This window comes from Somniosus microcephalus, chromosome 7 (assembly GCF_052327205.1).
Source record: "Somniosus microcephalus isolate GS21.2 chromosome 7, FLI_Smic_1.0, whole genome shotgun sequence".
NCBI lineage: Eukaryota > Metazoa > Chordata > Chondrichthyes > Squaliformes > Somniosidae > Somniosus > Somniosus microcephalus.
This window is the reverse complement of record NC_140993.1, coordinates 237,864,019-237,878,733: the sequence shown is the minus strand read 5'-3', so window position 1 is coordinate 237,878,733 and position 14,715 is coordinate 237,864,019. Positions and strand designations below refer to the sequence as shown.

General features: G+C 43.0%; 1 protein-coding gene across 1 annotated transcript in view; it reads right to left on the bottom strand.

Annotated features, from left to right (window-relative positions):
* LOC147115166 (grainyhead-like protein 2 homolog) overlaps positions 1 to 4,868 on the bottom strand; it is a 155,282-nt gene extending 150,414 nt beyond the window's left edge. Inside the window, exon 1 of the mRNA XM_085993467.1 lies at positions 3,932 to 4,868. Coding sequence (XP_085849593.1) covers positions 3,932 to 3,951 — 20 coding nt within the window. The 5' untranslated portion in view covers positions 3,952 to 4,868. The remainder of the gene's footprint in view (positions 1 to 3,931) is intronic.
* Positions 4,869 to 14,715: the final 9,847 nt, after the last annotated feature.

The following is a 14,715-nucleotide window of genomic DNA, read 5'->3' as shown; positions in this document are numbered from 1 at the left end:
TCTGTCACAGGTGGGGCAGACGGTGGTTGAAGGGGCGGGTGGGTGGGGTGCTTGGGTTGACGTGCGCTCCTGGCACTGCCTGCGCTTGGCTTCTGCTTGCTCCCGGCGAAGAGACGAGGTGTTCAGCGCCTTCCCGGATGCTTCTCCTCCACTTTGTGAGGTCTTGGGCCAAGGATTCCCAGGTGTCGGTGGGGATGTTACACTTTTTCAAGGAGGCTTTGAGGGTGTCCTTGAAGCGTTTCCTCTGCCCTCCTGGGGCTCTCTTGCTGTGTCGGAGCTCCGAGTACAGCGCTTGTTTTGGGAGTCTCGTATCGGGCATGCGGACAATGTGACCCATCCATCGGAGCTGATCGAGCGTGGTCGAAGCTTCGATGCTGGGGATGTTGGCCTGAGCAAGAACACGGACGTTGGTGTGCCTATCCTGCCAATGGATTTGCAGGATCTTGTGGAGGCAGCGTTGGTGGTACCTCTCCAGTGCTTTGAGGTGCTACTGTACATGGTCCATGTCTCTGAGGCATACAGCAGGGCAGGTATCACTGCTGCTCTGTAAACCATGAGTTTAGTGCCGGGTTTGAGGTCCTGGTCTTCAAACACTCTCTTCCTCAGGCGACCGAAGGCTGCACTGGCACACTGAAGGCGGTGTTGGACTTCGTCGTCGATGTCTGCCCTTGTTGACAGTAGGCTCCCGCGGTATGGAAAGTGGTCCACGTTGTCCAAGGCCTTGTCGTGGATTTTGATAATCGGGGGGCAGTACTGTGTGGCGGGGGCAGGTTGGTAGAGGACCTTTGTCTTATGGATGTTTAGTGTAAGACCCATGCTCTCGTACGCTTCGGTGAAGGTGTTGATGATGGTTTGGAGTTCGACCTCCGAGTGAGCGCAGATGCAAGCATCGTCTGCATACTGTAATTCGACGACAGAGGATGGGACAACCTTGGATCTGGACTGGAGGTGACGGAGGTTGAACAGGTTCCCGTTTGTTCTGTAAATTAGCTCCACTCCAGTGGGGAGCTTACTGAGGGTGAGATGGAGCATTGCAGCAAGGAAGATCGAGAAGAGCAATGGTGCAATGACACAGCCTTGCTTGACCCCAGTTCGTACGTGAATTAAAACTACCTAGGCTCACAAAGGAATCATCTGAATGACATAGCAAAGGGCTACTGGCACCTATGAAACCATACTCCACTGTGGGTCAAGAAAGGAGGGAAGAAAACCAAAACCAAAAAATCTGTACCCATTAACAATTTGGTCTGGACACAATGACCTTCTGTCGGATTACTAATGTTGGGCAAGGATCACTAATGTCAATTTTCACTGTACATTCTTGACATTTTTAGGTGGATCAACAAGAGCCAATTCATCCCTGCTTTTGTGGGGGGGGGGGGGGGGGGGGAAATTCTCCATTCTGCACATTGAAAATCAGACACCAAGATGCATTTGTGGTATTATCACACACAGCATACAATATGCACAATCACATCTCAAATGCAATAAACACACATCTTGGGACTGGATTCTCAGCACCAAATTTAACTGGAATTGTCTTCAGGCGAATTCGGTTATCTATCTTCTAGGCTTGTCCACAGCAGTGTCTAAGTTTTCTTTTTAAATTGGGAAAAAATGCTGTTACTTTTTCTCCCAGTGAATTTGCTGCGCTGCTTCACCCTAACTGTTCCTAATCTCAAAATTGGTACTTGTGGCAGTATTGTATACTCCCTGGTTTACCCATGTTATGTGCCACTACTAGAACAAATTTGTCTTGCTACATCCACGATTCCAAGCAAACATTGTTTAATACAACTGCTTCAACTATACCCTTGCTAGACCACTTGAAACGACCATTGAGGCCCATAAGAGTGGTGTCCATAAACCGTATAAACAATTTTGGTGTCATTTTAGCTTAAGTGTGACTTTTTTAAAGAACTTTATTCGTTTTAGCGATAGTCCAAATGAAGAGCATTTTTTACTGATTTTCTCTGAATTTGCCCCACTTGTTGGGGCCCAGAGTTCTTCTGTTTTTTTATGCTAAAAATAAAACTTTAAAAAACAAGACTTTTAATTCGGCAATAAAAACCGACTTTAAATGATTATTTATGGATAATACACAATTATCCATCTGCTGGGAGTCAGACTCGTGACAGCATGCTAGCTTTAGGTCTGATCTGGTGTTGTCATAATGCTGCAACAGGATTCTGCCATCTCCCAGTGCAGGCTGTTGCCAATCCAGGTGTTTCCAGCTCGTCATTGTAAAGAGTCAAAGTGAGGCAGGTGGTCAATATGGAAAAAACACACACTCCGGAGCAAACAGGGTGGAATACAAAATAGCCTTCTATTAAATCTTCCACAAGATTATTTGGTGTGTGTGTTCCTCTGGTTGATGAAACTTTTTAAGTGTTTTTTTTTTAAAAGGTTGCTTGTTTTGGCTTGTTATCCACTTTTTAAACTATGGTAACTTTAGGAACCCCACCCCCCCAAAAAAAACACGCGTCTACAAGGGGTGGGAGCAGGCAGCAAACAAGAAAAACGCCAGCAGGCAGGCGCTGCCCTTTTTAAAGGTTGGCCGGGGTCTGTTGTTCTGTGACAAGAAGCGCTCATTCCGCAAGCCGCTCTCTGCTGGCAAACAGAACCTGGCTTTACAGCGAGGAGCCTGCAAGAGGCTCAGACCCATAGTCTTGGCCATAGTCAAACTCGGCTGTAGGAAGCCTCTCCCATCGCTGTGTCCCTGAGCTTGCAGATGTTCAAGCAGTTGGGCGGTGACTTGAAAAGGGGGGTCAAAATGTTTGGACTGGAATTCTAATCTGTTGCCACATTTCTTAAAACAAAAATCAAGAGTGTATAAAATCTTAATGAACTGCGTCTTTCGAAAATTATTTAAATGCTAATAAAAAAAATATATAGATATAGTGGATGTTGTTACCAATCGAGACAACTTAAGAGGATGGCGTTAATTGAAATAATGAGAAGCGGAGTGGTGTGGATTGGGTTAGATGGAAACGGCCTGTTGGTTTGAACGACCCTGGGAAGCGGTCAGCGACAGAAGCAACAGCGGGCGGGTCCGGTCAGTCTGTGCTGGCTGCATATTTTTGAAATAAAAGTAGCAGTTTCAAATTACTTCACACAATATGGGAGAAGGGGTGTGTGTCGGTGTCTTTTCCCCTCTCTCTCTTGTAGTTTAACAATTTTAAAATAAGCAAGTTTTGATGCAAACGGAAAGAGGAAAGAGAGAGAGGAAAAAGGGAAATAAATGGCAGTCTTGACCGCACTGACTGTAAACCAGTCGCGCCCAACCTCCCGATACACTCGATGGTGAATCCTTCCTGTTTTAGAGATCTCCGCCGCGGGTTTAAGTTGTTGGCCGCTTGTGTTGTTAGTCTGGGGCACATGGTGCTGAGCCGGGCCGGGGCTGGGCTGAGCCGGGCCGGGGAGTCAGTCCCAGGTGCGCGGCTGCGATGGCTCCGGCTGCCCAGGTAACAGCCGCCCAGCCCCGGCTCTAGGAAGCCCACAAGACAGGCTGACAGGATCCGACACACTGGACAGACTCGCCACCCCGCCTGAGCCACAGCAGCGAGCCAGGGAAACCATCAATCCAAGAACAAAACCAACAAGGTTCACTTCTTGTATTTCGAAAAAAAATAAAAGTTGTTGAAGCCCCCGAACTGTCCGTCAGAAAATGGCCGATGAAGGTGCTGGTGGGTGTTTTTTTTGTTGTTGTGGGACTTGGAAAAAGCTCTTTGTACCAAACACCACGCTTATTACTAACCTGCAGTTTAATAATATTTTAATCGTTATTAATTTAAAAAATCCTAATCACAAAATAGTCCATGTGTGGGTAAAGACACCGGTTTGTCGAGTTAAGCAGAGGAGGTGGTGGTGGTGTGGGGGGAGAGAGACCATTAAAGATAAAGAGACAGCCAGAACCAGTAGGTTCACTTACTTGTCCATCTCCTGTGACATATTTCTCCAGCTCTTCCTCGGCTTCTCTTCTTGCGAAACTGGACTTTCAAGTCGGTGCGGTGCGGTCTGACGGCAGAACCCGGGCTACAGGTAATTCCTCTTTTCCACTTTCTGCAGAACCGGTGCGATGAGAGCAGTCCCACGATGTACCTGGACTACATGAGACTTACAGGACTGCGGCGGGGGGGGGAAACCAAATCAAAACTTTTTAAAAATAATATATACAAGGGCAAGACTGTAGCTGGGTATGCAGAGTAATAAATGATAGGGGAATTACTAAAAAAAAAGTGATTTATATTTAAAGGTGTGTGTGAGAAACTATAGATTTCAGTTGGGTGAGGTGCTGGAGGTAAAAGTTGCGTTTTTCCAGGCTGAGCGCTTTCAGATTCCAGTGGGCGGCACCCGCCGTTCGAAACCAGGTAAGTGACTGGATGAAAGGTGCATGGATCCGCCCACCTTAAATTCACACACACACACACATTCAGAGACAGAGAGGTACTGTACCCGAGAGAGAGAAAGAGAGCGAGCAAGGGTATCTAATCTTGGAGAATAACACACCAAGAGGTGAACACAGATTTTGACACACACCTGAAAGACGGAGGAGAGTAGAGAACTGGTAATATGAAATAAAAAATAGACAGTGCTGGAAATATGAAGTTTAATGTCTAGATTGAAGGAAAGTGCATGACGATAAATTGTACAATAAGATGAAGCCAAGCAACTGAGAGAAGACCGTGTGTTAATAGTGGAAAAACCAAACTTCCCAGAGAGATTACAAGTACTGTTTATATTATAATAACATCACGCAGATCTTCCTGAAAGAGAATATCCACAACCTACTGACTGGAGGAAACGGAATATGTTAACAGTGTGCTTGGAGCTTGAAAGAATGTAATGGTGCTCTTTGTTATGTGTGGCTGCAGAAATGTCTGGTAACTTCCTGCAAAGTATTTGTTGGTTAGGATTGCAACACAATTGTTAATCATTCAGTCCGTGTATCAACAACATGAGGTATACTGTCAATCACCATCTGTTCTGACAGCTGTTGTTTGCACTGAAATGGACTCAAAACTGAATAAAATCACTCCATGAAGTTTACAGTGTATACTTTTTTCAAAAAGCAACAACCTGGAGTAGTTTCAAGGCAGTAATCTAATCTCAGGATTCAGATGACAGTTATAAACCACTACAGTTTTGCTTTTATGTTTTATAGCACTACTTGATTACTTGATTAGATTACTGCTCTGTAATTGCTCCCAGGTATAGTATCCATTATTCACCTTCCAATACAAACTGGTGTAGATGGCGATTGTAAGTTTAAAATATATAAGTGTGATAGGTTATCTTCTGCGTTTATTATTTACACTTTTTAAGAAAGCCAGATTTGAAACATTAAATGTAAATAAAGTTGACATGAAAGCTTTGTGTAAATATACATATTTATACAGGGCAGGATTAGCTCCAGTGATGGCTGTGTGGGTATATGCACCAATAGGGTGTTACTCAACTATGTAGATGACTTGGGTTTAATCCCTGGTCTATACTGAGTTAGTTGGAGTAGAACAAATAATTGATGTCGGAATCCTTGGGTTAGGAAGGGGGAAAATCAACCAAGGTTTCCACTCCTGATTGCTATCCAGTGACTCCTTCTGAAAAGTGCATACTTTTGACTGTCAGGTGATGATGTGATCAGAAACAAAAACAGAAAGTGCTAGACACACTCAGCTAGTCAGGCAGCATCTGTCGAGAGAAATAGTACGTTCTGTGGAGACCCTCAGTTGAATAGCAATAGTCTAGGCTTACATATGAAGAATAGTCACTTGGATGAGGTCCCAGCATACTGCTGGTCACCGATGAACCATACCCCAATATAGGTTATCGCTTTCAGGAAAGAAGGGAAAGACTGAAGTTCAAACTTAAGTGGTGGAATTTGTAACATTGTGATGTGGGAGAGAGAGAGAGAGGGAATGGTTGGGAGAAAGCACTAGAAGAAGGCATGCAGCAAGAGACAAAGGATCAAGGATCAGACTCATTTCCAATGTGTTCTAACATCAGTGATGTGGCCAGAGACCCTGGGGAGTCAGAGCAATGAAACTTGCCTTGAGAAGTGGGAGTAGAGGCTGATGTTCATAAGGGAAAAGCAGGCAACAATATAAAGGATAAGCATAGCATGATAGTAAAGCAATTGATTATGCCCAGAGGAAGCAGGGCTCAACAATATCGATACTAGACAATATTTTATAAACACACTACAGATGATGGAAATCTGAAACAAAAGCAGAAAGTGCTAGAAGCATCCAGCAGGTCAGGCAACATCTGTGGAAAGAACACACATGTTGACATTTCAGGTGTGGACCCTTGTAATCTGAAAGGAAGAAAACAACGTTTTTTGTTAAAGTTCTGATTTTCTGATCGAAGGTTATATAGCTGAAATGTTAACTTGCCTGTTCTCTCCACAAATGCTGCTGGATCTGCTGAGCGTCTCTAGCATTTTCTGCTTTTGTTTCTGTCGCATGATGTGTTAGAGTGGGGGGAATTCAGAAACAAATAATCAATATTTATTATAGACAATGGAATACCCTGAATCGAGCCAAGATTTATTTGAAATATTATAGATTGGCTGTGACCAATGTTGGTTTTATAATAACCAATAAAGCAATCAGTTCTCTTATTTATTAGGTTACAAATGTTAAGTTTGCTAAAGAGTTCAGGTATTTCAGATAGTATGAAATGGAAACAGTCCAAAGAACGAACTGGTAGCTGAGAATAAGGAAGATGAGAATACAAACGAGCAATTTATATCCTGTTCAGCTTGATTGAAACTCATTGATAAGGTACACAGCACTGTTAACTGTAGTCAAATAAATTCAACCAGACCTTGAGTGACTTAAAGCAGCTTATTAACCTTTACCATGCTGAAAACCTGAATATCCATTAACATAGGAGAAATCTGTGGCTAAATATTAATAAAATAATATTGTGGTAATGGGGCAGGTGTACTTTTTTTTTTAAAGACCCCAGCTAGAAAACTTATTCCACTGTATTTCCTGTGTCAAGCAGATCTTTTCCCCATCAATTTTGCCCCCTTCCTCTCCTGAAGCTGTAACTTGTGCTAGGCTACAGTTCCACGGGTACCAGCAATAAACAGGAGCAATAACCCTGATTGGCTTTTTCTCTTCATCGGTCCAGGGACACTGAGACCACACACACACACACCTCTGTTGGCTGAAATCAGCTAACTCAGCAAAGAGCAGCGATCAAACCTGGGACCTTTCTGCTCTATACAGCTCATTCTTACATTGGGCGTTTAACTACTAGAGGAGTGCGGTGCCAAATTGTTTTAAAAAATGTTCTATCATTTCAATTTCAACCACTTTTTATATTTTCATCCCTTTGTTCTCATTGTTTCCTTACTCCCTCTGTATCCATCAATGTTACTTTCATTCCCCCCCCCCCCCCATTCTTTTAGCCACAAAGTATTCCGATCTCCAAGTGCCTGCTGCACACTGCACCCGGACAGCTGATTCCCAGACCCACCTAGAATGAGTGGCTAATGCAACATCTATTGAGCAACCGCTGGTAGCAGGTGCCACGGTCACCAGTTTTCAATCATGGGCAATAGATTGGGCACTTTCAAATAAGAATGAGCTGATTTTACCACAGGATGAATTGTAAAGGCCAAACAACATCTGTAGCCAGAGTTACCGGTACCACCTGCAAAGATGTTCAACTCCCTGCAAGAAAGTACCAAAGGTATTAAGGGATATGGGCCATAGGCAGGTATATGGAGTTAGGTCATGGATCAGCCATGATCTCATTGAATGGCAGAACAGGCTCGAAGGGCTAAATGGCCTTCTCCTGTTCCTATGTTCCTAAAACATTATAATTCATCAAAGTGAAGCAAAATGTCAGAATTAATTTAAATTGAAGAACTTGAATCTATATAGTGCCTTTCACATCCTTGAGAAGTGCCAAAGTGCTCGCAGCCAATAAATACTTTTGGAAATGTTGTCACCAGACCTTGGTTTGATGTCTCATCGGAAAGTTGGCACCTCCGACAGTGCATTCCCATTCTTTAGCTTGCATTGTGTTTTTTTTCTCCCCTCCTGAAGGCACATACTAAGGCCAGAGCAACACCAAATATGCAAAAAACTGGAAAAGCTCGAAATGGCCATAAGATAACCAAAACCCGCTAGACTCCATAATAACAGAAAAAGAACTTTTTGAAAAACTCAAGGACCTGCGACCAGGAAAAGCTTGCAGGGCAGACGGCATACTAAGCGAGATGATTAAACACACAGACGATAAAATGAAACTGGCTATCCTAAAACTCTTCAACTTGGTTCTGAGTGTCGGTTACTTCCCTGATATCTTGGAACAAAGGACTCATAACGCCCATATACAAAAGTGGGGACAAAGTCGACCCAAATAACTATCGAGGCATCTGTGTAAACAGTAACCTGGGGAAGGTATTCTGTAGCATCATAAACAAAAGACTTATAAACTTCCTTGAGGAGCACAATGTCTTGAGTAAAAGCCAAATTGGATTCCTGCCAAACTATAGAACATCAGATCATATCTTCACCCTACAGACCCTAATTGACAAACACGTTCATCAAAACAAAAGCAAAATCTACGCATGCTTTATAGATTTCCAGAAGGCTTTCGACTCCATCTGGCATAACGGTTTATTCCTGAAACTTATCGAAAGCGGGGTAGGGGGAAAAACATATGATGTAATTAAATCAATGTATACAAACAACAAATGTGCAGTTAAAATTGGAGACAAACAAACAAAATACTTCCCACAGGGGCAGGGGGTGATGCAGGGCTCGCCAATCTCACCGACACGCTTTAATATTTACATAAATGAATTGGCAAAACTACTTGAACAATCTACAGCACCCGGCCTCACCCTATATGAATCCAAGGTTAAATTCCTCCTCTATGCAGAGGACCTGGTTCTGCTGTCACCAACTAAGGAGGGTCTACAGCAGAACCTGGATCTGCTGGAGTCGTACTGCCAGACTTGGGCCCTGGCAATAAATCCCCAAAAAACCAAAGTCCTTGTGTTCCAGCAAAGATCCAGACATCAGGGACCCAAAATAAATTTCACACTAGGAACAACCAAAATTGAACAAACCACTAACTACACATACTTGGGCTTAAAAATCAGTTCTACGGGAAATTTCAAACTGGCTGTGAATGAACTGAAAGAGAAAGCAAGAAGGGCTTTCTATGCCATTAAAAAATCAATCCAAATAGAAATCCCAATTAGCATTTGGCTCAAAATTTTCAAATCAGTAATTGAACCAATTCCACTCTATGGCAGTGAGGTGTGGGGACCGCTAACACAACAAGAATTTGTAAAATGGGACAAACACCCAATTGAGATCCTACATGCAGAATTCTGTAAAAGTATCCTCCGGACTCAAAGGAAAACCGTAAACAATGCATGCAGGGCAGAACTAGGCCAATATCCATTAATAATCACTATCCAAAAAAGAGCCACCAAATTTTGGAAACACCTAGAAATGAGCAACCCCCAATGCTATCATTACGAAGCCCTGAAATGCCAAGAGAGGACCATAAAGAAGAATACCCTCAGTCAACTAGTCCTGGGACTCCGTGAAGTAACTACTAACAATAACCAGCCCCAGGACAGTGACAGCGTAACACAAATAATTCGACCCAACACAATCGTCGCTAAGCAAAAGGAAAAATATCTGTCATATTGGGCAGAAACAACAAAAACCCAAAGCAAACTCAATTGCTACTTTGCCCTAAACAGACAATACAACATGGCTGATTACCTGACCATGGTAAAGGATAGCAAACTGAGAAAAACTTTGACAATGTACAGACTTAGTGAACATAACCTGGCGATCGAAAAAGGTAGACACAGACAGACCCGGCTACCAAGAGAGGACAGGATATGCTCTCACTGCAGTCAGGGAGTGGTGGAGACAGAGATGCACTTCCTCACAGCTTGTAGAAAATATCAGGGCATAAGGGAGAATTTCTACCCAAAATTCACAAAAATATGCCCGGAATTCAGAAATTTGAATGACGACCAAAAACTCCCATACCTACTAGGGGAAGAGAGAAATTGTGTAACCTTAGCGGCACACTATGTTACAGCTTGCCATAAACAGAGGGACAACCACTAAATATAAGAAAAGAGTATTTATAAATTATATGAAAGTATATTTATACACTCAGGGATATATCTGTTTATACACTGTATGGATAGATCTGTATTTTTGTGAACAAACATGAATGTTTTCCAATGCTTTGGCAACATAAGATGTAACTTGTCATGCCAATAAAGCGATTTGAATTGAATTGAATTGAATTGAGTTCCGTGGACACTAATCAACTCCCCCCAAATGGCCATTCTTTAAGTGCGAGTTTAGACAGTGAATGTAAGCAGGCTACTTGACTAAAGAGACATCGTAGCTCAGCCCAAACATCTCAGGTTTTGTACACATGGGCACACTTTCTAGCATGGCTCACTGGTCAAGAGTAAGAATCATAATTAATATTTACCTTTACCTAGCCCATGGACACTGAGACCCATTGTAGCATGCAACCTTTTACAACACATTTACCAATGTGTTTTATGACGTGAAAGCACGGATTAAAGCTTTCAAGGAATTTTCATCAACAAAGCAGACATCAAAGGGTAAGTCTCACAAAGCCTGGCTCCTCGCACACACCCAGCGCATAGGAAAATTGCAGGGAGCTTGTCCGAGGTTTTCCAATATGCACGAGCTTTTTACGAAGCCTCGCGGGATTTACCCTCAGTATTACAGGCATGATTCCATCTCCTATCTTGCGCTGTATCCCAACTTCTATCCAGTTTTGGACTTGGCAAAAAGTGGCAACCCTAACTGCAGAAAGCTGTTGCTTGAGATGGTCTGTAGTAGACTGTTCTGCATTCCTGGTTTTAGGAGGCAGCATGGATGAAGTAAAAGGAACAAAGTGGCCCACAGTAATTTTAAGTATCTGTAATTTAGAAAAATAAATTTAAAAGAAAAATTGTTGCTCTAATCCAAATTTGATCAGAAGACCAAGCAATAATTCTATTTATACTACAGCTGTGAACAAATCATATTCCGCTCAATGTGGTTTGATTTGGGTGTTTGTTAACACTGCCTGGATGCAGCTCCTCTGCTAAATTACCAGTCTGATAGATATGTTGACAGTCTCTCTTCTGATGCTGGAGATTGACATCAGGCACACAGACCAACCTGGTAACCTTGAATTTGAAATCTTCATCCTCATTTGTAAATCTCACCAGGGCCCTTGCCCCTTTTGAACCTCCTCCAGCCCCAATACCAGCCCATCATCTTCACTCTGACTGTGGTCTCCTCTGTACATTCTCTCCTCTCCCAGCTCCACCACCAGTGGCCAAGTCTTCAGGGATCTTGGCACTCCTCTCTAACTGCTTTGAAAAACCTCTTCACTCTTAAAAAGCCTTCTAAAAACTATCTCTTTGACCATGCTCTGATGATGTCTACGAGCTCTTCCACTACTGCTTGCCGTACGTGTTGTATTATGTGAAGCACTTTGAGATATTTACTGTATTAAAGATGTTATGTAAATGTATGTTGTTGTATTTGATAGCAGTTTCCTGTTTCAAAGCCATGGTTAGCCCCAATGATAAGTAACAGGAGTTTTCACCCTGCGTTCAGGATGAACAACTACACATTATGCATGGTTGTTTTACTGTAAACTCAGAGAAAATTATGGGAATTTATAGATGTAGAGTGGAAAACTACAAAACATATTATTAGAAGGATGATGTAGTATTATAAGAACCAGCAGGGAATTGCAAACACACACACCAGGACAACAATTTGGAAGAACCAGAGAGCACGGTGGCATAGTGGTTAGCACTGTTGCCTCACAGCGCCAGGGACCCGGGTTCGAATCCGGCCTCGGATGACTGTCTGTGTGGAGTTTGCACATTCTCTCCGTGTTTACGTGGGTTTCCTCCGGGTGCTCCGGTTTCCTCCCACAGTCCAAAGATGTGCGGGTTAGGTTGATTGGCTATGATAAATTGACCCTTAGTGTTAGGGGGATTAAATACGTGGGGTTATGGGGATAGGGTGGGATATGTGTTGGTGTCGGGGTTACGGGGATCGGGTGGGATATGTGTCGGTGCAGGCTCGATGGGCCGAAATGGCCTCTATCTGCACTGTGGGGTTTCTGTGATTCTGTGAACATAAGAAATAGGAGCAGGAGTAGGCCAATCGGCCCCTCGAGCCTGCTCCGCCATTCAATAAGATCATGGCTGATCTGATCCTAACCGCCAATCCACTATCACAGAACCATCTCCTGAATCTAACAGAATTAGACACACGAAATAGGAGCAGGATCAGGCTACACGGCCCCTGGGCCCGCTCCGCTACCCACAGGGCCATGACCGATCCGAACCTAGACTCATGTCCAAATTCCTGCCTGCTCCCCGTAACCCTTAATTCCCTTTACTTCTAGGAAACTGTCTATTTCTGTTTTAAATTTATGTAATGATGTAGCTTCTACAGCTTTTTGGGGCAGCATATTCCATGGACCTACCACCCTCTGAGTGAAGTAGTTCCTCCTCATCTCAGTTTTGAAAGAGCAGCCCCTTATTCTAAGACTATGCCCCCTAGTTCTAGTTTCACCCATCATCGGGAACATCCTCCCCGCATCCACCCGATCCAACCCCTTCACAATCTTATATGTCTCAATAAGATCGCCTCTCATTCTTCTGAACTCCAATGAGTAGAGTCCCAATCTACTCAACCTCTCCTCATATGTCCATCCCCTCATCCCCGGGATTAACCGAGTGAACCTAGAGATCACACACGCTCCCTAGGATCAGACTATAAAGGGTCTGATCCAATCAGTGGTAATGTTCATTAGTTACCTACAGTCTGAGTAGGATATATTAGCATCACTCTTTTTGAACGCAATAAGGTTTACGGAGAGGTCTGGTGCATAACATCTCTCTTTAACCCTTGAGCCACCAAAACACTATTATTGCTGATGATTTAATTCAGTAAATAATAATTGTAAAATGTGTAAGAGTGTTAAAAAAACAAGCCTGAAGGCCTTGTGTCTTAATGCGAGGAGCATTCATAATAAGGTGGATGAATTAGCTGCGCAAATAGAGGTAAACGGATATGATATGATTGGGATAACGGAAACATGGCTCCAGGGTGACCAAGGCTGGGAACTCAACATCCAGGGGTATTCAATATTCAGGAAAGATAGGCAAAAAGGAAAAGGAGGTGGGGTAGCATTGCTGGTTAAAGAGGGGATTAACACAATTGAAAGGAAGGATATTAGCTCTGATGATGTGGAATCTGTATGGGTAGAACTGAGAAATACCAAGGGGCAGAAAACGTTAGTGGGAGTGGTATACAGACTTCCAAACAGTAATGCGGAGGTTGGGGATGGCATTAAAAGGGAAATTAGAGATGTGTGCAATAAGGGCACAGCAGTTATCATGGGTGACTTTAATCTACATATAGATTGGGCTAACCAAATTAGTAACAATACTGTGGAGGAGGAATTCCTGTTGTGTATACGGGATGGTTTCCTGGACCAAAATGACGAGGAACCAACTAGAGATCAGGCCATCTTAGACTGGGTATTATGTAATGAGAAAGGATTAATTAGCAATGTTGTTGTGCGAGGCCCCTTTGGTCGGAGCGATCATAATATGATAGAATTCTTCATTAAGATGGAGAGTGAAGTAGTTGATTCAGAGACTTCGGTCCTGAATTTAAATAAAGGAAACTACGATGGTATGAGGCGCGAGTTGGGTAGGATTGATTGGGGAATGTTACTCAAAGGGTTGACGGTGGATAGGCAATGGCAAACATTCAAAGATCGCATGGATGAACTACAGAATTTGTTCATCCCTGTTTGGCATAAAAATAAAACAAAAAAGGTGACTCAGCTGTGGCTAACAAGGGAAATTAGGAATAGCATAAGATCCAAGGAGAAGACATATAAATTGGCCAGAAAAAGCAGTAAACCTGAGGATTGGGAGCAGTTTAGGATTCAGCAAACGAGGACAAAGGGATTAATTAAGAAGGGGAAAATAGAATATGAGAGTAAGCTCGCAGGGAACATAAAAACTGACTGTAAATGCTTTTATAGATATGTGAAGAGAAAAAGATTGGTGAAGTTAAGCATAGGTCCCTTGCAGTCAGAATCAGGGGAATTTATAATGGGGAACAAAGAAATGGCTGACCAATTAAATACATGCTTTGGTTCTGTCTTCACAAAGGAGGACACAAATAACCTCCCAGTGATGTCGGGGAACATAGGGTCTAATGAGAGGGAGGAACTGAAAGAAATCAGCATTTGTAGGGAAATGGTGTTAGGGAAATTGATGGGATTGAAGGCCGATAAATCCCCAGGGCCTGATAATCTACATCCTAGGGTACTTAAGGAAGTGGCCCTAGAAATAGTAGATGCATTGCTGGTCATCTTCCAAAATTCTATAGGCTCTGGAACAGTTCCCATGGATTGGAGGGTAGCTAATGTTACCCCACTATTCAAAAAAGGTGGTAGAGAGAAAACAGGGACATCGGTAGTGGGGAAAATGCTAGCATCCATTATAAAAGATGTAATAGCAGAACACTTGGAAAACAGTGACAGGATCGGACAAAATCAACATGGATTCACAAAAGGTAAATCATGCTTGACTAATCTACTGGAATTTTTTGAGGATGTGACTGGTAGAATAGATAAGGGAGAACC